Source organism: Onychomys torridus, chromosome 22 (assembly GCF_903995425.1).
Source record: "Onychomys torridus chromosome 22, mOncTor1.1, whole genome shotgun sequence".
Classification (NCBI taxonomy): domain Eukaryota; kingdom Metazoa; phylum Chordata; class Mammalia; order Rodentia; family Cricetidae; genus Onychomys; species Onychomys torridus.
The window spans coordinates 24,244,184-24,270,163 of record NC_050464.1 but is presented as its reverse complement, the minus strand read 5'-3'; the positions used below and the strand labels follow the sequence as shown (position 1 = coordinate 24,270,163).

At 50.5% G+C, this 25,980-nt stretch overlaps 1 protein-coding gene across 3 annotated transcripts; it reads right to left on the bottom strand.

The window, feature by feature from the left end:
• Positions 1-285: 285 nt before the first annotated feature.
• Stx2 (syntaxin 2) lies at positions 286-25,767 on the bottom strand. 3 transcript variants are annotated; one of them, XM_036172498.1, is made up of 11 exons: positions 25,591-25,767; positions 15,507-15,584; positions 11,486-11,585; positions 9,649-9,723; positions 8,246-8,319; positions 7,388-7,496; positions 6,757-6,830; positions 6,510-6,647; positions 4,493-4,603; positions 3,311-3,435; positions 1,936-1,996 (listed from the first exon to the last, which is right to left on the bottom strand). In XM_036172498.1, exons 1-10 carry the CDS (start codon positions 25,618-25,620, stop codon positions 3,355-3,357), a joined length of 870 nt encoding a protein of 289 aa, XP_036028391.1. In that variant the 5' UTR covers positions 25,621-25,767; the 3' UTR covers positions 1,936-1,996; positions 3,311-3,354. The 3 variants fall into 3 exon arrangements, with proteins under 3 accessions (XP_036028392.1, XP_036028391.1, XP_036028393.1); XM_036172499.1 differs by lacking the exon at positions 3,311-3,435 and having other exon boundaries at positions 286-1,996; XM_036172500.1 differs by lacking the exons at positions 1,936-1,996; positions 3,311-3,435 and adding an exon at positions 5,103-5,130 and having other exon boundaries at positions 4,558-4,603.
• Between the last annotated feature and the right edge of the window lie 213 nt (positions 25,768-25,980).

The window sequence follows — 25,980 nt, the reverse complement described above, 5'->3', positions numbered from 1 at the left end:
AGCCTGTGCCCAGCACTCCAGGGTGACAGGCCTGACCAGCAGAGGTCTCCTGTGGTCAATGCGGCTGCTCTGCTCCAGGTGACGATGGCCATGTCCTGCCTGGAAGGCACAGCTACACGGAAGGTGTGTTTAGACTTACTGTGGCCTGTGGTTGGTTCATCTGGAGTGAGTAGACATCTGTTCATGTCTCCTCAGAAAGTATCACACAAAGGGCCTTATGGAATGGAGATCTCCCCAAAAGTTCTTCGATAATGATGAGGCAGACAATATTTCTCGTTTGCTTCTCTGAGAACTTTTTAATGTAAACACAAAATTTTTTTAATAAATCGTTGGAAAAAGTAACAAGACAATCTGTAAATGTATTTTTAAACAGGCTATGAAGTCAGCATAGAAATATATCCTGAGGGCTGACTCACGTACCCACACACCCCTGCACTTCACTAGAAAGCCAGATTCAGGCACCCGCTTTGGTCAAGAGGCCACTTGAGCACACTGCAGGCCAAGGACTCAGGCTGGACTTGAAGGAGCCCTGGCCACGAGTGGTGGGAACCTCGGTGGCATGCAGGTCCTCTGCAGCTAAATCCGATGGCACTGGAGCAGAGGGGGTAGGAGCTCCACAAACCCAGCTCCATCTTCAGGGCTCTCCACTGCAGACTAGCTCTGGACCAGGACACGTAGCCCAGCCTGTGCAGCCAGTCACTCTCTGGCACATGGGGTGTGAGGCTGGGAGGTGTGGGGAGGCGAGTGAGTGCTTTCTAAACAGGTCGGTATCTCTCACGATTGTGGCTCCATCAGATCCAGCCAAATGGGGCTGGGACAGAGGGAGCATCCACACACACAGTCAGCAGTCGGCACAGTTCACTAGGCTTTGGTGTCCTTCACATACTCAGTCAGCGGATCAGCATACAGGTACAACGCAGTCACTGGGCCACACAGCCCACATCTTCATACCATCCATCATAGTTTCTTAGGAACTCTGGGCACTAGTGGGGGTTCAGCTGAGCATCTGATCCTTCGGATGCTGCCCAAGAACGGCTTTGCAGCTGGGACCATTCCCTTGAGATTAGTGAGCACCAAGTCTTGGTTCTGTCTCGAAGACTTGCCTTGAAACTCCGCCAGCACCAGTGAGGGAGGAGGGCCACGTGAGTGCAGCACACCGCATGCCTGCTTGTCACCTCCATAATGAAGTCGGTAGAAAGGAGCTAACGACAATCAAGCCTTCTCCGACCCTTACACTTCTAGGTCAGGGTCACCAGAAAGCGCTGACGAAAGGCCCTGAGGGCTGTGAGACCACGTTCCCAGTGACAACCCGTACATGGCTGCCTAGGGCATTCTCAAGGCAGTGTCCAGCTTCAAAAAAGGGGTTTGGATGTTAATATATTAAGGAATTTAATTTATAGATATTTAAAATTACAGATACCTTACAAAACAGTTCTGTGATGATTCTGCAAGCAAAACATGGACAGAAATCAGGCCCGGCGCCAAGTCTCCTCATTATCACTGTCAGCGAGAGCACAGAGCACACCCTAATTAAACTGCACACAAATCTGTAACACTGACATCTTCTTTTTAGGATTTTTCAATCATTCCTATTTCAATATTTCAAGGCTACTGAGACAAGGCCGCCATTGTGAAATCTCGGCGGCGGCGGCGGCGGCGGCGGCCTTCAGAGACCAAGGCTATCCGGGCTATCCGGGCTATCCGGGCTATCCGGGCCGGCGTGCTGCGTCCTCTAGGCTCATGGGGTTTGCATGGCATGAAACCCTCTGGGGCGTTTTATTCTTCCTCACAGATAAAAACCTCAGCACTCGGCCTGGGCCTGGGGTCTGAGAGTCGATGGTGAAAGGACAGGACGGGACTCTGCTGCAGGAGTGGCCGGAGTCTCTGAGGACAAAGAGCTCTTGGGGTGCTGCGGTTGCTATGACAATGCTGTTGCTAGGATAATTCCAAGGATCACAAGCAAAGTGACTACACAAATGAGGACGAACATCACCTTCTGCAAGAAAAGAGACAGGAATCTACAATGCAGAGAAAAAGAAGCACCATCCCCGGGATGCCCTGCTCTAACTCGGCGATCAAAACAACTGTCCATCATTAGGAAACACGCTCCAGGGGAGAAAGGAGGGAACGGGAAACCACCTTTCTAGACAGGGCCCGGATGACTGGTCTAGCTTTATGAATGAGTGAATGAGTGTGCACGTATGCTGCATGTATGCATGTGTGCATGTGTGTGTTTTAACTGCAGGCACTATGGCAAATGTCCAGCTGGCCCAGGCAGAGAGGGTCCTAGCAAGAAGAGCCCATGGGCACCCATAGAAAGCAAGCCCTTTCCTGACCATGCTGAGAGCCACCATCTGACCTTTGTGACCATATTTGGCTGACCTCACTGTGCTACAGGAGAAAAAGTGCATGGTTGTACACAGGCTTATGTAAATACTGAAAAATACGATTTTTTTTTTTTAGCAGAGAAAATCCAATGTCATCTTTTTCAAGAGACTAAGAGGATGGCATCAGGAAGGACATATAAACCTCCTTCCCAACAGACGTGGGACTGCAAGTCCTTCTCGTCCCAGGACGGATGCTCTCTGTGCGATTCCAAGGCCCGCACTGACCCCAAGAGCACCGCTCCTGCCCATGGCAGCCACGCCCGACAGCTGCTCACACCATGAGAAGCCTCATGGGTGGAAAGGCCATGAGGAAGTGCAGCTTGGGAGAGTCTTTCCCCCAGTGAGAAAAGTGTCAAGCACCACCGCCGAGTGCCCAGTGTTCACAAGGATGCAGTGCAGGATGCCGGGGGGTGGGGGTGGGGTGGGGTGGGTGGGTGGGTGGTGGTGGTGGTGGTGGAGGACAAAACAGGACTTTACTTTGCACACAGACAGTGCGACACTCATGGTCCTGCTGGAATTAGCAGGTAATCAAATATCAGGGTTTTCGTTTGGTCTGCTGCTGCTGCTGCTGCCCACAGCTCAAGCTCCATGCTCTCAGTTCCGTGGTGAAGCGAGCGAGCAGTGAAGAGTATTTCAGTCAGTCTCAGGTGCCCCCACTATTCTGAAAGTTACAACAGGAGAACCAACCTGCAGCACTGCATTAGTGTCCGCTGGGGACAGGCTCTGTGGGCCAGTGGCCACCTTGCACAGAGTTGAGTGGCCTCCCAGCCTGTGTCACCTCAGTAAACGGAGGCCACTAGAACTTCAACCGAGCACTCAGCGGACAAGCCCCTATGACTTTTAAGTGTATTGACACTGGGCAAATGTACCACTACTGGCTGACTGAAAAGGTTAATAAGTAAATTAGTTGATTAGTCACTTACTGCCACCCTGAGGGAGAGGCAAGCACCCAGCGCCATCTACGCAATCATTTGCCAACCGATAAGCCAATGATTAGAGCCAGGACAGCGATGACAGCCACCACCACAGCAGCAATTATCCACTTTTTCTGTCAAAGGAAAGCAGGCTGATTACACCACACGGACTGCACACTGCCACGGTCGAGGGCATCCTTCTCTGGGAGTGGAGCGATCGCCAGAACTCATTTTGAACTCTAACTTACAGGCCCTCTCCTGACGCCTGGAGCAGTCTTTACTTCCCAGAGTGGCTTGATCAATGAGATCAGGCCTCTGAGATGCAGTCTGCTCTGTAACCCAGGAACACAGCTTTCTCCGGGGCATACAACAGGCTCATACCAGTTTCCGCTGGACTGAAACATGCAACATTTTCCCAGGAGCCCCAAAAGTCAGAGCTCTGACGAGGGAACCAAGCGGTTCTGCCTCCTTCCCACTGGGGGCAGGCAGCAATGCCCTTTGCAGGCCCTCAGCTGTCCTGGAAGAGCTTGCATGCCCCATGGTGCTCTGAAGATGCAGACAGGTGTTGCAACTTGTTGCCAAGCAGACATCATCCTCGGCACCTCTGCAGGCAGCAACGTGGAACCCAACCCCCCTCCAGCTTCAGAGATGTTATAGGAAACACCCAAGGTAGCAGAGTACACCCAGAATCCTGCACCAGTAACATCCACTGCTCCAGAATTTCCTTGGGACAGTCTGAGTGCATGCAAAACAGAAGCCTAAGCAAAGGAACGTCTGCCATTGAGACTGCCTCCCAGGGCTCCTACACAAGACACCAGGCCTACCCATGGCCTCAGACAGCCACTTACTTAGCAGAGCCAACAGCTCTCACATACAATGTGCCACCAATGATTTTTAGCTGAAACCCAAATCCCATCACCTTGTTCCTCCCTCCAGATGATGGTCAAAGGGAAGGAACAGAGCTCAGAAGAGGCAGGCTCGTCCTGACCTGAGGTTCTCAAGGGTTCTAATTACTTACAGCACTAAATGGCTAATATACAAATAAGCCAATCAACTTAGGAAATTTTAGTGAGAAGAATTATTTTGGTTTTAAAATAAAACACATATTTAAGGCACTTTGCCCCTTCCACAGCTGGAGACCAAGAGAAGAGAGACCACCCCAGGGCTCAGTCCTCAGCGCACACAACTCACCCGCCTGGCTTTACTCTGATATTTGATGGCTTTCTTGGTTTCTTCCTTGGCGTGTTCGACGTAGTCTACAGCATTCATCACGTTTCTCTCGATGTTGTTGACCATTTCACCCTGAAAACAAGCGTCAAACTCAGCACACGCCAAATCCCTCTGCCATGTCTCCTGAGACGGCTCTCACGTAGGCCCAGAGAAGGATGGAGACAGGATGGATCACTGTTACAAAGGAGGGCAAGGCTGGTGTAGACGTGCCAGCCAACGCAATCCAACTCCATTCATGTTTCAGAAGCAGCTGGTCGGGGTGGGCAGCGACGGCGACAGTGACAGGTGAGGAAGGTGAGGACTGTCTACGGATGAGCTAGGACCTGACAGACCTTCACAGATACAGAGTGAAGGGAGGGAGGGCCGCAAGCTCGGGTTAGTCTCATGTTTTACTGCTGTGTAAAACATTCCGCACACAAAGGATGATGATGTCTTTTCTAACAGGCAAAGTCACCACTGTTCATCTTTACAGTATCAGCGACCTAGGACAGCCTCCAGATGACAATGAACTGATGACCACACATGAAAATGAAGAGACTCCACAGCATGTTGGGGGGACGGGGTGCATTACCTGGGTCCTGTCCAGGAGGAGAGAGTGTCTGCAGCAGCCAATAGCAAAGCATTGGAGAAGGATGGACAAGTAACTATCATTCACAAACAAATGCACTACCAAGTCCTGACTGTATTTCTGGATTATCAATGTAACACAATGTCAGACTTCTAAAAGGTAACAGGGAAATGAGGCCACCACTGGTCCTAATGATGCTTCATACCACACACTAGCTTTGGAGTGATCATAACTAAAGCCTGAGCCGTTCCAAAGCTTTGTGATTTCAAAATCAATCTATCATCCTTATCACACAACTACTTTCCTCTGAACCTAGAAAGTCAATAGATACCCCGCTCCCCAGTTCTTAGACCAAGTGGCAACTGGTCCATCCCAGGTCAAAAAGAAATACAACGTGTCCATCTCTGCCCGTCAATGCCCATCCCTGCCCACACATACCAATTCCAACCCACCAGTGCCTATCCTTGCCTCTACATAACTGTTAGCATCCTCCACAAGGGTATGCTACTTGAGATTTCTCACATGTTTTTATGATAAGGTTCATTAAAATAAACACCATTCAGGGCATGTGGAGATAGATATCCTAAATCCTGTACATATCCAGGCAAGCACAGAACATCACTAGCTATCAGCCAAGCTGCCTCAGAAAGAGGGAGAGGAACAAAAGCTGGTCTCGCTGGAGGCCGGCTGCACTGTGGCCTGCCCCAGACTCTCCTGAGGGATCTGGAAAGCCTGGAAGAACAGTTCAGTCTCTGCAGGTTCCCACTGCCACTGAGTCAGTATGGCCACATCACACATGCACACACAACTCGACGGTGTTATACTTGGCAGGCACTCTGTGGTCCTCCCTGCCTGAGCTGCAGAGCTGGCAAGAACACCATAGTCAGACTCACGGATCTTCCCTTGAGTTTAGTCTGGAGGCACTGGCCTGACCCTTGCTCAGCCATTCTTGTGGGCAACAGCCCCAAGAGAGGAAGACCAATGCCCCCACAGTCCTGCTGTTTTCAGGGTGCTTGGCTTGGCCACCTCCGTCCTCTGGGAGCACTGTTATATGTATCTGAGGTCACATGATGTATGTTCACCTATATTTACACACACACACACACATACACACACACACACACACATCCATGGCTATAGTAAGGTTTCTGTATATCCTTTCATTTTAACCTAAAACCCACCACAGACATTTGAAGATTTCGTTATTCTCCATGAACAAGCACCTAGTGTTGCCTGTGACTCTCTATCTAAGTCGCTGGCCTGTGAGCATGCCATGGCTCCTGGAACTAACCAGTATCCTACTGAGGAAGTGTACACTCAGGTTTCAGTTCAGCATTAAGACCATGAACAACTCCTGAATTTGGCCAGAGCAGGCTGACTCTCCACAGCCAGCGGAAGGTGCCTCCTTACCTGGGTCTCCACGAACATGGCCATATCCATGAACATCTCATGCAGCTCTCGGATGCTGGTCTCCAGCCTCATGATGTCTTTGTGACGTGACTCGATCTCGTGGAGAGCTTGCCTAGTGATTTGTGAATCTGATATAATCTTCAGAAGGTAAAAGGAAAAGTATTACTAACTCCAGACTGGCTGGAAAGTTAAAGGCAAAAACTGCCCGTCTAGGCTAAGTGTGCGCATTCACAGCTGCGGCACTCACATCTGAGATGAAGATGGACGGCTTCCCACTCTCCAGCATCTCCTCCAGCTCATCGTCAGTGGTGGTCTTCCCAGCTGAGGGACAATGGAACTGCACTGAGGACGCAGCTGTGGCTCAACAGCCAGGGCTGGCCAACTGAGGGGGCCCCTAATATCTAACTGGGCCACTGACATCACCACAGGGTTTCCCTGCCCTTCCTAAGAGCCTTTCCTGGGCAGTTAATGTGGCAGAAATGTGACTGTAATGTGTCACAAACCCACCCTGGTGTTACACAGGAGCGGCTGTGCTCTCCCCTACAGGTTCACCACAGGCTTCTGGCCAGAGAGAGCTCAGCTGAAGGTGGCCTGTGACAAGTGGATGACCAAACACATGGGAGGTCATCTCCCAGACAGGCTGGAGGGGCAGCAGGACACAGAAAGGCCTGAAGAAATCGGGACCTCAAGCTTTCCAAACATGACTGACGTAAAAGCAACCGCAGTTCTGAGAGACTCAGCACTGGCCCTCACTCTGAACACACCTGGCTGACTCTAGACCCAAAGCCCAGGCGTTAGGAAAGGCCTTTCCGGCTTATGGTGCGGTTAAGAGGTGTGAAGGACCTGTGGAGAGTGTCTCCCATGCTCTCCCCACTCACTGATCTCCAGCTGGCGCTGGATCCGGCCTTTGCTTCGCTCTCGAAACAGGATCTGCGCTTCATTGTACTCCGTCATGACCTCCACAAACTTCCGGGACAGTACCGAGTGCTACAAGGTGGAGAACACGGTTACTGCTGAGAGCCATTCCCTCCCTAGGAGTGGGAAGTTCGGACTGTCACTCCCTGCCAGCAGAAAACAGCAAATGCAGCAAAGGAAGATGCATGACCTGGGCTCACTGGGCCGTGGTGGGGTACACCTTTAATCCCAGCCCTCAGGAGGCAGAGGGTGGAACTCTGTGAGTTCAAGGTCAGCTTGGTCTATGTAGTGAGCTCCAGGCCAATAGAACTATAATGAGACTGTCTCAAAAAAAAAAACAAAAAAAAAAAAAACACCACCAACAACAACAACAAATAAGCCAAGGCCTACGGCCATCAGCTGACCTCTGGAGGTAGGTGTTAGGGGAGGCTGAATCCAGCTGCAAGGCTTGGTCACACAGGGTTGAACTTCCGAGGTTTCAACCATAAACCCCAAACAGTTAAGACCAAACCACTAACATCCAGATGATTCAGCTGGTCCCCTGCTCTGTGGCACAGACCACGTGGGTTTCTGGGGCGTCTCTTCACAGTGAAGAGATGCAGCCCACAGGTAGGCAGCCGGGGAACGGAAAGATGAAAGAACTGGGCTCGGATGTGGCTCGGTGACAGAGCTCTTGCTGAGCACATGCTGGGCACCAGCTCCAATTCCCAGCACAATATTAAAAAAAAAAAAAAAAAAAAAAAAAAAGTGCTTTGAGTTTGGACAAAGTGAAATGCCATTCTTCCACATCACTTCAACCTAACTGAGGTTGGAAGGCTGACCTGGGTCCGGCGTATCCGCAGGTCCACAGAAGTTCGGTTCCCACTCTCGTCCTGATCACAACTCTGCTCAATAGCTAGAAGGCAGCAGGGCAGTCACTCAGATATGACAGCAGTCTCAGGATGGCCTCAATTTCCCCCATAAAACTAAACAACAGGTGACCTCTTAAAATAATCCTCTAAAGCAGTGGTTTTCAACCTTCCTAATGCTGTGACCCTTTAATACAGTTCCTCATGTGGTGGTGACCCCTCCCCCACCATAAAACTATTTTTGTTGCTACTTCATAACCGTAATTTTGCTGCTGCTATGAATTGGAATGTATATATCTGATGTGCAAGATATTTGATATCGATCCCCCAAAGGGGTCAAGACTCACAGGTTGAGAACCACTGTTCTAAAGACTAGCCACCAAAAGAAATGCTTATAACACTGCACACACCCATGTATTCAATGACAGACATGTAGACAGACTGCAAACACTTGTGTCTACACACATTAACACACATGTAAATACATACAAATACCAACACACAAGCATACATACACTTGCATACATAAATGTATGTATACACACCAAAACCATAAACGTATGCATACAGAAAAACACACAAAAAAACAAAAACATGCACAAATACGTACACAGGTATGTGACTGTGCATGGGCCTTGTATGCTAGTATTTATGCATTTATATGCTTGTATTTGTGTGTATGCATTTGTCCCTGTGTTGCTCTGGTTCTGTCTGCGTGTGTGTGCATTTGTGTTTTAAGTATTTGGTGTGTATATTTGGGTTGTGTCAGGTGTCTTTAAACATCCAGTCAGTGATGAGTCTAAATTAGATATAAAGTGGTTGTACTCTTGGGAACAACAGTTTTTAAGGTGCACACTCTCAGGGTCGGCCTTGAGACCAGTGGGGAGTGCACTAGGACCTAGGCAGCATGTCTGCCTCCGGAGCTGCTGCCCCTGAGAAGAGGGTGTGATGCGCAGAGACGAGATTTGTTCCCTTTGATGCGTCTCCGTGAGTTAAACACATCTTCCTCACAGATCAAGGAAGGCAACTTCTATTTAAGCTCTGTGCAGAAAGCCACACCCCTCACCCAGGCCAGGTGTGTCACGCTCAACACAGAGTACCATGATCTCAGCTGGGCTCCTGGTGGCTGGAAAGCACATTCTAGCTAAGAGACCCATCTGAGAGCTTTGTGATTCATTATAAAGGCCATTCTCCTTCTCAATGCCACCAACAGGGCCACAGTGAGATGCAGCACGGGAACCAGCGGCCCAGATACACATAGCCAACCTACTTAGAAGTAGTTTGGATTTTCATTTTGGGAAATGTGAGGGTAATGAAAGACCAAGGAAAAGGTATCAATGTCCACACGGCACCAGCACCCTAGAAGGCAGACTTACCCTTCAGCTTGCCTCGGATCCGGTTAGCGGTTTTCTTGATCTCTTTGTTCAGGTCTTCCAGCTCTTCTTTTATTTCTTTAAAAAGTTCAAAGAAAGTATTTGAGCTGGAACACTCGACCCCTGCACATCCACGCATGCAAGCCAAGCACAGAAGCATCAAACCTTCTCTCCCCAGTGCCTTCCCAAGCATGCTCCCCCTAACACACACACACACACACACACACACACACACACACACACACACACACACACCCCGCTGCCATGCCCAGACCAGCAGAGTACACCCTGAACTGTGCCATCAGATGCAGCTGGTGGGGAACCAGAAGCGCAGGCTCACTCCTGCTAACCTTCACCAGGGCAGGGAGTGCACACAACCACACCCTGGAAAAGGCTTGCCTGCCCTGGCACCAGAGGTCCCTCCTGCTGGAACCATCTTCCCAGTCTTCCTTGCTCCATAGGACACACCATGCATGCCACTCTCCAGGAGACCTGGCTCTAGACCTTCAGAGCCAACTCTGGTGCCCCAGCTATTCTCGGGTTGAAGGGTCACCTGCTGCCGCTAACTGACAATGGCAGCCCCACAGCAATGTCTGAACCCTTACAGCATCTAAGGAGGTGCTGGGGGACCCCACCCAGAGTCTTTCTTGCAGTCTGAGGTGAGGTAAGAAAAACACCCAAGGAGCTGAGGCACACCGGGGCCTGGCAGATGCCAGGGAAGCCCTACAAATCCCCAGTGTGACCAGAAAAACAGAGAGACTCTGAGGCTCCCAGGAGGAAGCAGAATATGCAGCCTGAAAACAGGCAGACACTGGGCGGTGGAGGCATTCGGGAGGCAGAGGCAGAGGCAGGTGGATCTCTGTGAGTTCGAGGCCAGCCTGGTCTACACAATGAGTTCCAGGAAAGGCGCAAAACTACACAGAGAAACCCTGTCTCGAAAAACCCAAAAACAAACAAACAAAAAAACAAAAAACAAACAAACAAAAAAAAAACAGGCAGACTGGCTCCTTGGGGCAGCGGAGGTCAGTGAGCTGGCCTAAAGTTACAGTGTGTAGAAGCAACCAGACACTGGGGAAGGCTCCACAGGCCATGCCTCATTTTCTGGCTTTTTCTGTAAGTGGTAGCCAACACTGAAAGTTTCGAAACAAAGGCATTCGATGTTTCTAAGTAGACCTGAGATTTAGAAAGATTATTTAGGGGCTGGAGAGATGGCTCAGAGGTTAAGAGCATTGCTTATTCTTACAAAGGTCCTGAGTTCAATTCCCAGAAACCACATCGTGGCTCACAACCATCTGTAATGAGATCTGGCGCCCTCTTCTGGCCTGCAGGGATATGTGCAGACAGAACACCATATACATAATAAATAAATCTTTAAAAAAAAAAAAAAAGAAATACTTTATAAAAAAAAAAAAAAAGAAAGAAAGAAAGAAAGATTATTCAGATATCCTAAGGCACAGGGAAATGGAAATGCCAGCTGAGCCCAGTCCCACCTGCTCTGTGAGCACACAACACACAGCTGATCTCCAGATTCAGAATCCCCTCTCAGTCCTGATCGCTAACCCAGCTCTGACAAGCAACCACTGCTTTCCAAATTAGCCTGTTAATATCTACAAACACAAGGTCCACCATCCCTCAACGGTGGGCACAGTGCAGACCACTGTCATAGCTGGAGTCACTGAGCATACTCACATATCCTTTGGATCCTGCCTAGCAGTGGTCCTCACCCGGCTGGACACTGACACCCTGGAATGCCAAGGGGGCCTGGGCCTGCTCATATGCATGCGCACAGGGCTCCATCTAAGGGTAAGCTGGAGGATAGACAGACAGGCGACAGACTTACTTCCTTCTGGGTTTGGGGCAGAAAGGATGATGCTGTGGTTCTTCTTCACATCTTCCACGTACTGAGCAATCCTGGCTATGCTGCCTCGAATCTCCTCCACCTAGGAGAGAGACATGGTAAGATCAAAGCTGCCACTGCTATCCATCTCCCAAAGAGGAAGGCTGGATTATCACTTAAAAAAACAAAAACAAAACAAAAGGATTCAGTGGGTGAAGGTGATTGTCACCAAACCTGACAATCTGAGTTTGATCCCTGAGACCCACAGTGGAAGGAGAGAGCCAACTCCCAAAAGTTACCCTGACTTCCACTTGCCTGTTGTAGCATGCACATGAGTATACACACACACACACACACACACACACACACACACACACAAACACAAATTAAAATAAGAAAAGAAATCCACCTTATTACTACTATTAGGACTAAAGCAATATCTGCCAGCAAAACTATATGCTGTAAAAAATCCCTACACTGGAGGTTGGGGATTTAGCTCAGTGGTAGAGCGCTTGCCTAGCAAGTGTAAGGTTCTGGGTTCGGTCCTCAGCTCTAGGAAAAAAAAAAAAAAATCCCCTACACTGGAGCCCACGCCACCCACAGTGCTAAGTAGAGGCATCTGACTCCACAGAGCAGAGCAGTCAGCAGTGAGCACCCCACATCCATGGAAAAAGGCAGGGGAACATCTTCCCATGAGGAAGCGCTCACCACCCAGGTGGCTAGCCCTTCAGTCATCCCCCTAGATGTGTGCATGGTGTAAGGAACTCACTACAAGAGTCCTTCGGATAGACTTACATCTTCAAAACTCTGTGGTCACTCAGCAGTGGGCCCGAGATGTCCTGGCCGCTAAGATTGCTACATTATATAGCAAAGGAGCCTACAGAGAGTCCACTAGGAACCTGAGATGAGGAGGCTTGTGGGGTATCCAGGTCGGACCTAGAGAGAACCTGGCTACAGAGGAAGCCACGGGACAGCCGAGGCAGGGGGAGCACTTTGAAATAATGACATGATTATAGCCATCGTGTGCTGTGATCCATGTCCACACCCTGACATCGACTTCACAGACACAAGACTTGAGCTGGGAAGTCATCCTGGGTGTGATGGCTGGGATGAAAATGGTCCCGGCAGGCTCACAGCCAGTGGTGTTGTCTGAAGGCACTAAGACCTGTGGCCTAGTTGGAGGAAGTGTGTCACTAGGAGTGGGCTTTGAGCTTTCAGAGGCTCAAGCTAGGCCTGGAAGTTCACTCTCTCTTCCTGGTGCCTGTGGATCCAGATGTAAAACTCTCAGCTCCTTCTCCAGCACCATGGCTGCCTGCATGCCGCCATGCTTCCCACAATGATGACAACAGAGTAAACATCTGAACTGTAAGCCAGCCTCAACTAAATGTTTTCCTTTGTAAGAGTTATGTGGCCATGGTGTCTCTTCACAGCAGTGAAATCCTAACCAAGACCCTGGGCGATCTAGCTGGTCCCTACACAACAGAGACTAAATAAAGAACTCACGTCAGGAAGGAAGATGTGATGTGAGAGATGAGCACTGTGCTGTCAGAAGGGAGGGGCTACAAATCAGAAAAGTAGTCTCCAGACCCAAGAGTGGTCCCTCATTCCTCTGCAGCATTTCAATCCTAGCTTGACCTGAGCCTGTAACGCTCCCTGAAGACAGACAGCCCTAGACTAGGAGACAGGATGTGCTGCTTACAGTCCCCAGTCTTCTGGTCACTTGTCACAGCAAAACAGGAAACACATATTTGCACGTCTTTATGAAAAAGTACTTTCCTTCCTGTGGTAGTTTGGATGGGAATGTCCTCCACAGGGTCTGTATCTGAATACTTGGTACCCAGCAAGTAGCATGTTTGGATAGGTTTCAGAGGTGTGGTCTTGATGGAGGAAGTACATCACTGGGGGCAGGCCTTTAGGTTTCCCAGTCTCATACTATCCCCAACAGCTAGCTCTCTCTGTTTTGTGCTTGCAGTTTAAGATGTGAGCTCTCGGCCTGCTGCTCCAGCTGCCATGCCTCCCTGCCAAAATGGACTCTTATCCTTCTGGAACCGTAAGCCCAAATAAACTCTCTCCGCTGTAAGTTATCTTGGTCATGGTGATTTATCACGGCAATAGAAAAGTAATTAACACACCTCCAGATCAGTGAAACTACACACAGCGAGGCACATTATGTATATATAGATAGGCGTTCTGTGGAGGCAGCCTGGTCTTGTGTCCCAAGTTACTGCTGAACAACTCTGTTCCTGCACCTTCCTGGGGTGCAGGAGTGAAGAGGCACACACCTCAGTGTCACTATGACCCTTCTGAAGGGCGGTAGAGGGCCCCAGAAAACCATGGCCCAAGGCCCAGAGACATTCTGAAAATCCCCCATGGGACTCCACTGTTGCAGGGCAGGGCAGAGGCTCCACAAGGCTGGGGTGGCACAGGGCCGTCTCATTACCACTGCTGCTACAGCAGCGCAGACAACACACACCAGGGAGTGTGGTCATAGTAACCACGCAAACACCACAATAGAAGCTAGTTTGGGGGGCTGGAAAGATGGCTGGGCAGTTAGAGCACTGGCTGCTGTTCCAGAGGACCTGGGTTCAATTCCCAGCACCCACATGGCAGCTCACCACCATTTGTAACTATAATTCTAGGGGACACAACACCTTCTCCTGGCCTCTGTGGGCACTGCATGCATGTGATGTACAGACATATATGCAGGCAAACCACCCATAAACATGAATTAATTTAATAAAAATGGATTCTTTTAATATCTTGGCTGTGTTGCTATGGAGGCTGAAATCAAGGGACAGTGCTGGCTCCAGTGCAGAGATGACATTTCAATTTGCACGTTCACAGGGTCTCTTCCACCCCTTACAACTATCTTCTCAGGAAGTTCTCCACTGGGGCCTTGCTTTACTGGTCTTTAACCAAACCCTCCCTGGAGCAAATTCTGTCGTCTGCATCGTTCTGTGTGATGTATACGGACCCTTCTACCGGACGCCTTCTCTTAACAAGCCCTGGGTGTTTCTCTGTCTAAGGGCTCACTTCACACAGGAGCAACTACGAAATCAGAAAGTCAGTAACAAACAAATGTAGCTTGTGCTTCTGGGAGAATCCAGATAAATACATCCGCAGTCAAAGGTCTCGGAGCACAAGTACCCTGCTTCCCACCTGGCCAACACCCACAGCAAATGTGGCCCTAGACACTGAGCTAGAAGTCAGGATTCCTGCTTCCAGGGATCAAAAGGCTGCTCCAGAGGGGTGGCTGGCTTCCCAAGGGAGGAAGTACTGCTTGGGACATTGCAGCTCCAAGTCATAGAAAGAGCAGCAAATACAGAGCCCTGACCCACCCACCCAGGTACACTGCCTCCAACCCTTGTGTATATCCAGCCCTCCCTCCCAGGCTGTCTGAATGAACAGTCACTTGAATCTATGTCAATATTAAATGTAATTGTGATGCTGCTGAAAGTCACAAGAACTTATATATTTTCTTTTTTTGTTTTTGTTTTTTCAAGACAGAGTTTCTCTGTGAAACAGTCCTGGCTGTCCTCGAACTCACAGAGCTCCATCAGGCTCTGCCTCCCATGTGCTAGGATTAAAGGTGTGCACCACCACCACCGCCCAGCGAACTTACATATTTTCAAACAACTTTAAAAACAGCCATGTTCAGGAGGCTGAGGCAGCGGGATGGTAGCAGGGTCAAGGGTAACCTGAGCCATACATGGAGACATTATCTCAAAACTCCAAAATCAAAACAAGCAAAAATACAGTCACATATCAGTCATGATGGGGACACACCGAGGACCATATGGCTGGGTGACTTGCCCGTGGACGGGGGTGACATGGAGTACAGATGGCTTTGATGGTCCCAGTGGTACAACCTCACGGTACCACAGTCAGATGGAAGGTCCACCATCAGCTAAGACGCAGTTCCAGGGTGCACGGGGGGTGCTGTTTCACATGTGACAAACACTGCTATAGGAAGGTAATTAAGGCCAAAGGTACAGTCTGAGGCTGCACTTCCTTAAACACTTACCTGATGGAAGAAATCATCCATGAAATGGTCCTTCTCAGCGATGACGACAGTACTGTCCCCATCGTCGCTTTTCCTACACTACAAGAGAGAACATTTTCAGAGTGTCACACAGGCTCCACAGCACCTCGGCCCACTGAACACCAAGCACAGCAGAGCAGCCACACTCCACAGCCTGCAGCCACCTGGTTCTGTAGCTTCTGCGTGGTGACAGGTGACACCAAGGGGGGGTGGGGAGGAGCAGGAAGAAAACAAAGGCCAGATACCTATGCAGGTGAGTTCATCTTCGGTGTGGGCCACTCAAAACACGTTTGTCTCATTACAGATGGTTGTGAGCCACTGTGTGGTTGATGGGAATTGAGGTGGCTCACAACCACCTGTAATGAGATCTGGTGCCCCCTTCTGGCATGTAGGCATGCATACAGGCAGAACTCTATATACATTAATTAAAAAACAAAACAGGTGTCTCCAAGAACTGAAGTACTGTACATACACACACACATACACACAGAGTCATCCCAGGGGTTGACTCTGGGCTCTGAGCATGCTAAGCAAGTACTCTTAATGCTGGGCTACATCTTTATCCCTGTAATATTTATATTTTCTGTAAAGATTAAAAATGCTGCTGGGGGTGGGGGCTGGAGAGATGGCTCAGTAGTTAAGAGAACTTGCTGCTCTTCCAGAGGTCCTGAGTTCAATTCCCAGCACCCACATGGAGGCTCACACCTGTCTGTAACTGTAGTCCCATGGGATCTGTGCAGATGAACATGAAGGCAAAACACGCATATACATAAAATATATAAACAAATAAATTTTTTTTTAAGCTGGGTGGTAGTGGTACATGCCTTTAAGCCCAGCACTCAGGAGGCAGAGGCAGGCAGACCAGCCTGGTCTACAGAGCAAGTTCCAGGACAGCCAGGGCTACACAGAAAAGCCCTGTCCCAAACAATCAAAAAAGAAAAAAAAAAGGAAAGAAAAAAGGAAAAGAAAAAAAAAAAAGTCTGGCATAGTGGCATATGCCTTTAATCCCAGGACAGCCAAGGGCTTTTACAGAGAGAAACCCTGTCTCAAAAAAAAAAGTAAAATAAAAAAATTTAAAAAATGCTACTAGGTTTGGTGGTGTACACCTATGATCCTAGCACTTGAGAGGTGGAGGCAGAATGACCAGAAGTTCCAGATCAACCTCCACTACATAGTGAGTTCAAGGCCAGCCTGGGAAACAGGAGACCTTATCTAAAAATAAACAAAACTTCTGACAGCACTAGCTAACTTTTGCAGTGCATAGTAACTTCCGAGGTATGTCAGCTGGCATCCTTTCTTCCTAAGAGGGTAAGGATCACCACACTGTGTTAATAATAAGAAACGTTAGGACAAGGAAAGAGGAGTTGGGGAAGCCAGAATCAAGTAACACCAGAGAAGAAGAGAGTAACATCATAGACAAAGCTAGAACCCAGCTACGTTTTAGCAACGGCCTAAAAAACGAGACCAAAGATACACAGAACCAGGCACTTCCTTAAGCCTGATGCATGGCCTTGGGTCCTGAGAGCGCTGGATGGCATACTAGCCCAGCTGTTGCTGCCCTTGGGGCCTGGGCCTTGTGTCTGCACAGGATGCTAGAGGAACGCTGGCATTGCCTGTGCAAGATCCCACCTGGAAGCCTCCCTTCCACGCCATCAAAGCCTCTAGCAGCACAGACAACTCTAAACTAGCCAGAATCGGCTTTTGTCGAAGCTCTAAGCCCCCTCAGAAGCTGGGCTCTAAATCCCACTGCTGAGCCCAGCCTGCCAGGCGGCAAAGGGGAGGGACTTGCTGGGCTCTCTCCCCTAGGGCAGCCCCATGAGTCAGCAAGATCCCAGCCTCCCAGCCTCCTATCCAGCAGCCAAGCCCTGCAAGGCATCTTAGGAACCGACCTCCAAGGCTTGAGGAACTGAGCTTTCAGCCTGCAGGTCTGACACACAGCAGTACTCCTTTACCACCCAGGAAAACTTGCAAACAAAATTCTACTACAATTCTCAGCTAAAAATTAAAAAAAAAAAAAAAAAATTTAAATCTGCGAATTTTAGACACTTTAAAGCTGGGCAGTGTGGCGCTGGCCTTTAACCCCAGCACTCAGGGAGGCACAGGCATCGATCTCTGAGTTCCAAGCCAGTCAGAGTTACATAGAGAGACCCTGCCCCCTGTCCCCTCCCCCAAAACAAAGAAAAGAAAGGAAGAAAGAGAAATATGCTATAAAAGCACGACAAATTCTGTCTCTCTCGTACCACCCAGGACCCTCACTAGGGCACGCTCAGCTCTTCCCACATCCTGTGCGCCCTCTAGTGCTGTTTGCGTGGATAAGATGGCTGGTTAGTAAAGGCTGCCAGTGTGCCTCTAAGATAGACAGGATGAGAGGAACCTCTGTCACTAGGGGAGATGAGTGTGAAGGGGCCCCAAAACAGCTTGACCGCACAGCAGCCATGACAGGTTTAGGGGCCTAGACACAGCTTCTGGGACAGGCTTACTGGCAGGTAATACCCAGATCCAGGAAAAGCCTTAAGCTGGTACCACCCAGGGGTGAGGAAGTGCCTGACATCCCAAACATTCCAACCATTAGATAAGGTGGACAGATGTCCCTGAGTCTAGCACACACCTGTTTTTGTTTTACAGATAGCCCCTAGACAACTGTCAGCCAATCAGGGTCCTGGACCCTGGAAATGCCCCTCACCCCAACCTCTGCTAGGATTAAAAACTCTGCCCCACCTGGGCTCAGGGCTCTCTGCTCTCACCACTGTGTCAGAGAGACAGAGGGACCAAGCTCTGGAGCTTGAAATAAAGGCTCTTTGCTTTTACATGTGGGATTTAGTCTCCATGGTGGTCTTTTGGGGGTCCCTGTGATCTGGGCATAACAATGAGACCTTATAGCTAGGGCCACCCTAATAATAAAGGGTCATCACCTAAGAGTGCCTTATAGATCCACGAAGCCTAGCACAGCCCCCTCTGGCTTCTCAGGGCCACACATCTGCATCCTGTCTTCCTAGCCCATGGACACCCCTTCTGTGTAACTTTCCCCTGAGCCCAAGTCACACTGTCAGTCAATTGCTCGCTCAGATGACCCAAATGAAGGACAGTACTGACATATGTATGACAGGCTGTCCCAACAGCCCTAAGCAAGGGAACCACATTTGGGACAGGGCACTGCCATGCCCAGTTAGTTAGGATGGCTACTCCAGAGGAGGATAGGCCATGATCATTAATTAAGCTGAGACAGTCACAGATCAAGGCAGACAACACAGGGATCAAAGCACAGGGGATCTGCATGCTTGGGAATGGAGTGTCAAGGACCCGTGTCTCGGAATCTACAAGATGCAAAGAGAAATTTTAGCCATGGCTTTTAGGGGCGCTGACACCCTCATCTCACACCTAAAGCCTCAAATGCCTCTGGAAACTGGAACAGGAGGATCTCAAATTTGAAGCCAGAAAGCCATACACCTTTAATTCCAGCACTTGGGAGGCAGAGGAAGGTGGATTTCTATGAGTTCAAGGCCAGCCTAGTCTACATAGCAAGTTCTAAGACAACCAGGTCCTGTCTCAAATAAAACACTTGAAGCCACCCTGTAGAACCCAGTGAGATCCTCTTGGAAACAAAACAAAACAAGCAGGTACTGGTGGGACATGCCTATAATTCCAGCACTTGGGAAGCAGAGGAAGGAGCCTGAGTTTGGGGCCAGACTGGGCTACACAGTAAACTCTAAGCTAACCTGGGATATACAGCAAGACATAGATAATGGATGGAGGGAGAGAGGGAGTGAGGGGAAAGGCTGCTGCAGGCATCACACAGTGCCCTGGGGCCGTGAGCACCTCAAGTACCCCATTTCTGACAATCCTCTCTGAGAATGAGCCATGGCCTGAAAATGTGCCCAGAGTCTCAGAGACACAAGAAACAAGAGACACAAGAAAGTGGCAAGTTCAAGAACAGGTGATTAGGAAATCAGGGGCACATGGAGAGAAACCATTCTGCACCTCTGGGCAGGCCGCTGGGACAGAGGTGACCATTGCTATGGACACTGGGAAAAGCCAGACAGGGACTTCCTCGTGGTGAAGATATGAGGGAGGCTGAGGGGGAGGCATGCAGGGCCACAGAGGCTAGGAAAGCTGTCAGGAAGTAGGCTCATCCTGCAGCTAAGAGGCCAAGAGGAAGTCTGGCCATGGGAGATGCTCTCAGGCCACAGAGTTTAGATGTATCTTGAGCAAAAACAGGAAACAATTGGTCTACGGGAAAACCCAGAATCTTTTCTACATGACCTGATCCGCTCTGATTTACTAACATCCTAAAATGCAGCTCACTGTGCCTTGCTCTTCCTCCCTCAACCACGGGAATCCACAGCATACAGCCGCTTCCAGTCTGTCTCTAGGGCCTCCTCTAGCTCAGACCTGGCACTCTCTCTGTGCCAGAGACAGAATCACTCTGGACGTAGAGGCTAAGCCATCTCAGGCAAGTTGCTCCAGGTTTTGTGCTAAATGAGCAGTGGAGCCAAGCAGGAAGCTTCTCTCGGCCCATACAAAAATCTGTGAATGCAAACCGCTTTCCACAACTAATCCCCTTTGCAATAAGACCTTACTACATCTCCTAAGCAAACCTGGAACTCAGGACTCTCCTGCCTCAACCTCCCAAGCATTGGAATCATGGCCATTCAAAGGAGATCATTTTTAAGTCCTTCACAGGTGATCACTAGGAGTACCTTTTCCTCAGGTGTATGAATACACAGCTAATGAGGAACTTTTCTGCAAAACCTCAAACTCTGGGTCACTATGGCCACTGCAGTTCAGCCATTTTAACCACAAAATAAACACTAGAACTTATCTACAAAAAAAGCAGCATTTGGATATACGGTGTCCCAAACTACCTGAAAAAAGAATGCATTTCACTAAACCAAAATAAAATGTATCTGGTAAGTAGCCCTTTGTGTCTCTTTTGAAACAGGGTCTCATATGGCCCAGGCCAGAAGCTATGAACTCAGGATGCTTTACATTTCTGACCCTTCTACATCTGCCCCCCACCCCCACATCTCAAATGCTGCGGTTACAGCCATGGGCCACCACGCCCAACTTTCCTGCTCTTGCTTGTAATCCCAGCATGGGGAGGCTGAGGCAGGAGGCGTGCTAGGAGGTCAAGGTGGCCTAGGCTACATAGTTAAATTCCAAGCCAGCCTGGGCTGTAGTGTAAGACCATCCCCCAAACCAGGTGGTGGCACACACTTTTAATCCCAGCACTCAGGAGGCAGAGCCAGGCGGATCTCTGTGAGTTCGAGGCCAGCCTGGGCTACAGAGTGAGTTCCAGGACAGGCTCCAAAAGCTACACAGAAAAACTGTCTTGAAAAACCAGAGAGACACAGAGAGAGAGACTTTTTCCAACTTCCTGAAAACAGAAAACCTAGTAGGTATCAACAGTGTAAGCCCAGGGCACTTGCCTCTTGTCCCAGAGGTTCCTGGGTTAGATACAGATCTCTCTCTGAGAGGACAAGACAGACAGCTATCATACAAGAAAATCCAAGTATTCAGAGTCTCCTTTACAAGTGACTTGGGGAGAATGGGGCTCAGTGGGAGAGCACCTGCCACACTTCCACAAGCCCTGAGTTCCATCCCCAGTGCTGGAGAAAACAACTGAGGATCACAATCATTTGCCTGAGCTCCCTGGTGAAAGCTTCCACTACGCTGCTAACTGCCCAGCCCTTGCTTGGAAGGGCAGGACACGGGACCACATATGGCCAATTCCAGGTCCAAAACCCTGCAAGATAACCAAGTCACATAGTCACTGTATGTAATCCAATACACGCAGGCAATGAGTAGGGAGAGGCATGCACCCTAGTATGTGTACGTGAAACAACCTCGGCTGCCATTCCTCAGGCACTGTCTTCCTCGATTTTTGAGACGGGTTTCTCACTGCCCTGAACTCCAGGGAATCTGCTTATTTCCACCTCCCTAGAGTTAGAATTACAGTATGTACCGCAATGGCTTTTAAAATGTGGGTTCTGAGGACTGCCCCCATTGTCCTCAAGCTTGCAAGGCAAGCACTTTACCAACTAAGCCATCTCCCCAGCCCCCCGATTCACATGCCCACCCTATTTCTGGACATCCTGGGATAAAGAATGACTTACTGGGCCACTGAGATGGCACACTGGGTCAGTGTGCCTGCCATCAAGCCTGACCACCTCGGTGCGACTAAAGACTCAAAAACAACGCCAGCCTTGCGGTGGTGGCGCACAACTTTAATCCCAAGCACTCGGGAGGCAGAGGCAGGTGGAACTCTGAGTTCAAGGCCAGCCTGGGCTACAAAGTGAGTTCCAGGAAAGGCACAAAGCTACAGAGAAACCCTGCCTGGGGGGGACTGGGGGGGGGGGGGACACGGGACGACCAACTTCAAGTTGTCTTCTGACTTCCACATTCATACTGTGGTGCATACACTCAAATAAATACATCAAGTTTATGAATGTTTTAAAATTGCTGTTTGAGTTTCTGACAAGTTTCAATTAGGAAAAAAAAAATCAACAAATTAGGTTTGAGATCAGGACAGGATTCTCAACAACTTCTGAGATGGCCCTCAGCATACTTCTGCCACTTTGCACTACTTATCTATTTATATGGAGGGACTTTGGGCATTGACTATTATAAAATCCAAAAAGCAACGCTGTGCTCTGAATCCCATAGTATCAAATATTCAGCCAAGATTTAATTTCTTTATGTAAAAACAAACACATACATCTCATTTGCTGTCATCCTTGATAAATGATGTGTATGGATACCAAAAAATTGTTTACAGACCATCTCTCTATGATTTATCATCATCAGTTAATGCTCCATTTGTATAACTGTATTACAGACTTACACATGCAGGAGCATGTAAAAATTTCTCAAGTGAAAAGGGGTCACTAGTGAAAACATTTGAGAAACCAGGTCTTAGGGCAGTGGGCCTCAGGCCCTGCTCCAAGGCTGCAACCATTCAGAGAGCGGAGGCTGGGTTTCCGCTGCAAAAGCAAACCCAGTCACAACCAGCAGAAATCACACTTGTGTTTTCAAGAGGGAAGAAATCCAATTGATTATGGTGGCCTTGACAGTCTCCACTCCTGCTCATTCTAGCATCACAAACTCCAGTTCCACGGTGACCACGACATTCACAGTGGTGGCATCTTTACACAAATGGAATGCATGAAGTCAAGTCACTTCTAATGCAATTAGTCACTGACACTTTATGTGCAGCAGTACGGCTGGAACGGGACACTGGTTATAGTGAAGGATGGTGAGGCAAACAAGGGGGAACCCAGGGAAATGATACGCCCAGCTAAAGCGCTGTTAGGGTAGCATTAGAGACGACAGCAGGCTCTTTAAGGTTTTTATCATACACGGTCTTTCCAAGGTTCATCTTTCTGTCAACATGCAAAGACACTGGAGGATGAGGCGACTGACTCCCGCTGCTCCAGCTGCCTTAAGCAAAAGGGCTGTCGGTCAAACAGCCCCCTGGACTCCCCCTAGGCCAGCACCAGCCATGTTGAACATGACATGCTTTGAGGAACCCACACAACACCTGGAGCTGACTGCTCCAGCTCCAAAAGGCACAGCCTCTGCCAGGGTTTTCAGCCTGCACGCGACTTGTTGCTGTCACGAGCCTTTGTGAACTCTGGAGGACCCAGGAACCATTTTCCCCCTAAGTCAGCAGGATGGATGCTAAAGAGGCAATGCTGGGATTGGTGCAAACCCAAACCTTCATTTGCAAAGGAGGTCTGGGAATGGTACGCACTCCCCCCCCCTCCCCTCGCCCCCATCTAGACAACCAGGCTGTCCAGCTCCTTCAGTGGTCATCTGGAGAGCAGGCTGTGCTGGCCCTGCCTCATGCAAGCAAGCTTCTTTGGAGTGGCCTTGCCCCACCCCCACTTCCAGTGGTGCAGGAGGGGACTGGTGACATGGAGGAAGGCAGATGCAGCCGCTCTGACAATGGAGCGGACAGGACAGCCTGTCAGCACACTGAGTCACAGCAGCTACAAGGGAGGAAGGGCAAGACCAGGGTCAACAGGGACCGAGAAGAAGCAGAAGCAGCCAAAGGCGGCAGTAGCTGTATGGTGGGAAGCGGCTCAGCAGTTCTAGGGTGTGACAGGAAGGAGCAGATGAGCAGCGGAGCGGAGGCCCGAGGCGCACAGAAGCCTTTAAGGGCCAGAGAAGAGTTCCAGATGGCTGTCAGGTCTTTAGGGCCAAGGGTCTCAGACCTCAGCTGAGACCGTCCTAGCAGCTGTTAATGTCCCACTGCCCAAGCACACTTGCTCAGGGTCCCACTCCTAGTGCCTAAAGCTGTGACACTGGAGGGCACCACCTGCTTGCTGCTGCTCCTCAGGGCTGGCAGCAAAACCTACCAAGGAGTCCAGCACTGGAAGCAATTTCTCTCCCTTCCCTTCTACCTGGCCCCAGCAAAAGACCTCCAGGTGGGTGAGGGTCACCAAGCAGATCAGCACATAAACACAAATGCTGTGTGTGTAGAAGTTAAGACGCTGCTCTCCAGGGAAGAGAAAACAGAATGGTTACAGGGTCTGGGAAGGGTACAAGGGAGCCATGTAGACAGGTGGCTCTGGGGTCCAGCCAGAGAGGAAAAATGCCTTCCAATGCTCAGCATCAAAGTGGGGTAACTATGGTCGATGAGGTAGCTACGGAGGAGGGTCTGGAGGTGCTCACCCCAAAGAAAAGGTAAGCATCTGAGTGGGTATGGTCAATCACCCTGACTGGGTCTGAACTGCTTACATGTCTTGAATGTCACATCATACCCTAAAAGTGGGTACAATGACTGTGTCCACTGCAAATGTAGATTAGATATACATTGTAAGCCCTCTTCCCCTCTCAAGAGCTCAGCCTTTCTCTTGCTTCAAATGCTCACTAGTGACGAAAGCCCTGTGTTAAAGTGTAAACACATTTCTGGTCCCCAGTGCACTGGGAAAATACCTCTGGCAGCCGTGGGTGGTGCTGACCCCACCGGGCACCTAGCCCCTGAGCGCCAATTTCGTGTGGAGTGTGTGTGAGGGACCCTTGGTACAGCATCCTGTATCAGGCACTGAAACACAGCAGTGAGAAAAGGGACCGACCCTACAGGGTGGAGCAGGCGGTTGGAGAGGTTGTGATAAGGAGCCTAGGCAGGCAGTGCCATGGTGAGTCCCAAGCAGGCATCAAACATCAGCCTAGGCCGGGAGGACCAAGCCCAGCCCTTGCTCCTTGCCTAAAACCCTGAACCACCTGTCACTCATTGAAATTAGCCCTGTTAGGGGTCAAAAAGATCCTGACCCAAACATCAGTCCACAGCAGCCAGGGTATAGTGCCAAGGCAGGCAGAGAACCCATCATCCCCAGACACCTACCGGAACCTGTGCCCAGAAGTGTTCTCCCCAGACTAGGATACAGCCAGCGCAGGCTCTGGACCTCTCCTATTGCCCACCCTTGGAGGCCCAACAACCTGAGTTCCTTGGAACCCAGGGAACCCCAGGAGTCCTGTCCCAGGAACCCACTGGTTCTGGGACCCACGGAGATCTCGCCCCCCCCCCCACTGAGGAACCCTCCTGATACCCCACCCTAACAACCCATGAAGCCCCCAGGAACACTAGAGCCCTTCCCCTGAGACTCTGCTCAGAAATACTGCTCGGGTCCCTTCTGTGCATCCTGTGACGCTAGAAAACCCTGGAGCCCACTCCCTGGGACCTTGCTTGGAAGCCGCTTGGGTCCTTCCTTAAGACTACTCCCTGCCACCCTTGGAGACTCCGGGTGCCTCTGGAGGCCCCAAGACCCCTAGAACTCTCTTATTCGATCCCTCCGAGAGACACTGCCCAGGTCCCTCCCGGGGTGTTCTTCCTCAGCGCTCTCTTCCCAGGTCTCCCTCTCCAGGCCCACCTCCTGGGGTCCTCTCCCGGCCCCCCTACTCAAGTTCCTCCTAGGATCTTGCTCCTGGACTCCCCTTCCTGAGTCCCTACCCCATCAGCCCTCTCTCTGGGTCCCTCCTGGAGTCTTTCCCCCGGACCCTCAAGCAGCCCGCCCGCCCGCCCGCCCGCCCGCCGGCCTGGACCGCTATCCGGCGCACCGCTCACCGCCGTGAGGTCGGGCAGCCGGTCCCGCATCCCCACCGGCCAGCAGGGCGGGACGCCCGCCTCTCAGCTGCCCGGCCGGCCGCACACTCTCGAGTGGCCGCGTCGCCGCCTCTGCCCGCCGGGGTCCTGGCCCCGCGCCGCCGCCCTCCCTCCGGCAGGCGCTACCACGGCAACCGCGCCCGCGCTCTCTGCGCTTGCGCCTGCCCCACCCCCTCCCGCGGGACCCCGGGCGCCTGGGCGGGTCGTCGCGAGGGGTGGGGGAGTGGAGTGGGCGTGGTCTCATCTGGGGGCGGGGCCTGGCCCAAATCCTCGGGCCCGCGGCGTGGTTAGACTGTTGAACACGCTGCCCCGCGGCCCTTGCTGATGGCTGCACTTTTGCTTGTTTTGTTT

Coding starts and splice junctions, on each gene's coding strand:
- Stx2 (XM_036172498.1), bottom strand. CDS start 25,620: ATGCGGGACCGGCTGCCCGACCTCACGGCG. Junction 7,497..8,245: donor TGCGGATACGCCGGACCCAG/GTCAGCCTTCCA, acceptor TCCACCTTGTAG/CACTCGGTACTGTCCCGGAA. Junction 3,436..4,492: donor ATCAGAGTAAAGCCAGGCGG/GTGAGTTGTGTG, acceptor TTCCTTTGACAG/AAAAAGTGGATAATTGCTGC.